Source organism: Diadema antillarum, unplaced genomic scaffold, assembly GCF_040938485.1.
Source record: "Diadema antillarum isolate AM-2024a unplaced genomic scaffold, OU_Dant_1.0 scf00000114, whole genome shotgun sequence".
Lineage (NCBI taxonomy): Eukaryota > Metazoa > Echinodermata > Echinoidea > Diadematoida > Diadematidae > Diadema > Diadema antillarum.
The window spans coordinates 3,929,704-3,932,500 of record NW_027271003.1 but is presented as its reverse complement, the minus strand read 5'-3'; the positions used below and the strand labels follow the sequence as shown (position 1 = coordinate 3,932,500).

Sequence of the window (2,797 nt, the reverse complement as noted above, 5' to 3'; positions counted from 1 at the left end):
ACTCCTTAATATCGATTATTGCTCTGAAACTACACCATTTTTTGTCCTTTTCTCTTTTTCCTCTGACATTTTCTTAAAGTCAAAATTTATCGATATCAAAATTATCATCGCCATCGACATTATTATTATCATCATTACCAGGTCATCGTATTTCACAACGCACTGAAACCCGACCAAACTTGGCTTTATGTATAGCTGTGTTGAAACACATAGCGGTGACCTGTGGCTATTCAATCTGTGATGAGTGTCGCCATGAAAACGTTTTGTTCACATCTAAAGTAAGATGAAGCGCAGAGAGATGTCAATGACACGATGGGCGTGTGTGTATTATAATGATCCTAATCGTCGGATCAATTCAAGATTGTGAGATAAACGGTGCATTCCCATGGTTTTATCAGGCCATCTTGAAGAGAACAAAAGACAAAAATCGACCGATGATATTTTCTGATGTATTATACAGTGATTCCTTAACGATCCCCATTGTGATTTATGTCATTTTGTTTTGTTTCTGTCCTTTCCTAGTTAGAAACTTTTTTATTCAGCGTAAGTTAATTTTCTGGTTTCATGACAAAGACCACTCAGTGTCGAAATGAGCGCTAGTTTAATGTTTCCTTGGAGACCGTATACAAGGTATACATGCTATATGATTTTGTGCCTCCACATTTTGAAAGATATCAAAAGGCAAAATAACTTTAATGCAGCATGCAACAAATATAGTCGTGATTGTTTTGACTTTGTTTGAATAGCAATGTTTGTTCAGCACTCTAACCGTGATTTTTTTTTTTTTACGTTTTAATTCGACTTGGGCACACAACTCGGTAGCAAAAAATCTCAGTTCAAGGTGCAAAAAATTCTTAACGATATGTCCTACTATCACGGAAACAATTTAAGAGATTTGTAGAACGCGAACTTGTGTTTGGAATATGATTACAAGTCATACATTAGACCCCGTTATCTCGAACGCGTAACCATGACACTGAGAATTATTAAGGGGCAACACCACGTGCAGTGTATGGCGTCATTGAGCCTAGTTAGCTGAACGGTATTAGGCATAAACGAGTATTGATATCACGTCATGGATATGTTAAAAGATTCAATGATCTGAAAACTGAAACGTGTCAGAAAAAAAAAACGTCAACAGCCATGCAAATACTCGCAAGTTGGTGCATGTATGATACTGAAGATTATACAGATGTATGTCCTCTATTCATTCCCAACTCACAACTTTGATGTTTCATAATCATACGCTTGAAATTCACATTTGTGTGGGGCTTTCTCTGTGCGTGTGTGGGGGTGTGTTTTTGTGTGTGTGCGATTATCCATCACCAATATAACCCGATTCAAAGAATAAGCCCAATTCCTACTTTTGAAAATTAACATTAATTCGTCAGTGCCTTAAACAGTGATCTTGACAAACTAGCAATAATCACTGAAATATTAAACATAGGAAGAGCACACAAGTGACTTTAGGCCTAATGGAAAATGTAACACACATTCACACAGACGAAATAATGATTAAAGTATGCTGCAAACAACAGTAGACGGCCAAACAATTCCAAAAGTATGAAGTCAGTGTACTTACCATTTTTACTTGATGAGATGTGAAAAAAGATGGACAAAATTGATATTCCTTTAGAATAGTTCTCTCTTCAATGGCTTCCGTCAACCGTTCGAGAAATGTGCAATCTTTCCTTCAAGCCACTTTTCTGATTCCTTTCAATGTATTACTTGAAAACGTGCAGTTGAAGCCAAATCAAACTTGTGAAAATAGTAGATGTGTTACAATGTATTCAGTCTGAGTTACAGACGATGGTAGCTTTAACTTAACGAGCTCTCGCGACCAACAACTAAGAGTTGCGGAGAGATCCGATCTGACTGAGCGGCGAGCGGCGCCAGAAGGCGTTTTAAGGGCAGGTATCGTCTGCTGAGCAACACACGTTACTATGATACAGTGGAACTGAACACAGAGACCACCGTAACACGCTCCCCAACCGTGAGGGCTCCCTTTAATGCCTGCCGTTCATTGACTAGTTCAATCAAAGTGTTTGAGTGATTGTTTTTCCCAGCCTTTCCTATTATTCTGCCTCCATTGTTTCTGTCACACATCGCCTTAATTCTTTCTCATTAAGTCGAACTAGGACGATGAGGAGACCAAACTATACTACCAGCAAAACTTCAAACCTGTTGTCTTACACTGCTTGCCCTCGGGTTTAACTCCAAGAGGAAATTTACCTTCTGGTCATCAGGCTGAATAAGAATAGTGTATAAGTAAAACGTTTCCTGGAAGATTTGGGGGCATCGTGGACACTTATCTCAGTTTTTCGATGATATGAACAATACACTTCCGGGCAAAGGATTGAAAAAGGACTTAAAAGTGATTTTCCCCTCGTGTTATCGTGTTTATCGTCAAACATTAAAGATATCCAGTTTACTTCCTACTCACATCGGCTAAACAGGCGTGGTCATTGTACATCATTCTTCCAGTTTTTCCCCCTCCCCTCCTCCTTTCTTCTTTCCTCTGTTATAACGTACCAATCAACATGATCAAGGATGACCCTGTTCTTTCTCTCATAAGGGATCTTGCATCATTACTCGGTGTTTTTTGTTCAAATCTTTCCTTTGACGACTGAATGCGAGTTGCTTCCATATAATCTGTAAACTGATGACGATTGGTTTGCCTGTGCAAAGCTGAGGCTATAAGCAAACATGACATTAGTGAAACGAAAAGCAAGACGGAATTACATAGAAACTAAAACATTTTGCGTGTCAAATAAGTTCAGTTCAGTTCAGTTCAGTT

The 2,797-nt window shown here is 38.6% G+C and overlaps 1 protein-coding gene across 1 annotated transcript in view; it reads right to left on the bottom strand.

Annotated features, from left to right (window-relative positions):
• The window catches only part of LOC139719754 (tubulin alpha-1C chain-like), a 13,765-nt gene extending 11,289 nt beyond the window's left edge, over positions 1–2,476 (bottom strand). The window contains exon 1 of the mRNA XM_071631144.1: positions 2,444–2,476. Within this exon, the coding sequence (XP_071487245.1) occupies positions 2,444–2,476 (33 nt within the window). The remainder of the gene's footprint in view (positions 1–2,443) is intronic.
• Between the last annotated feature and the right edge of the window lie 321 nt (positions 2,477–2,797).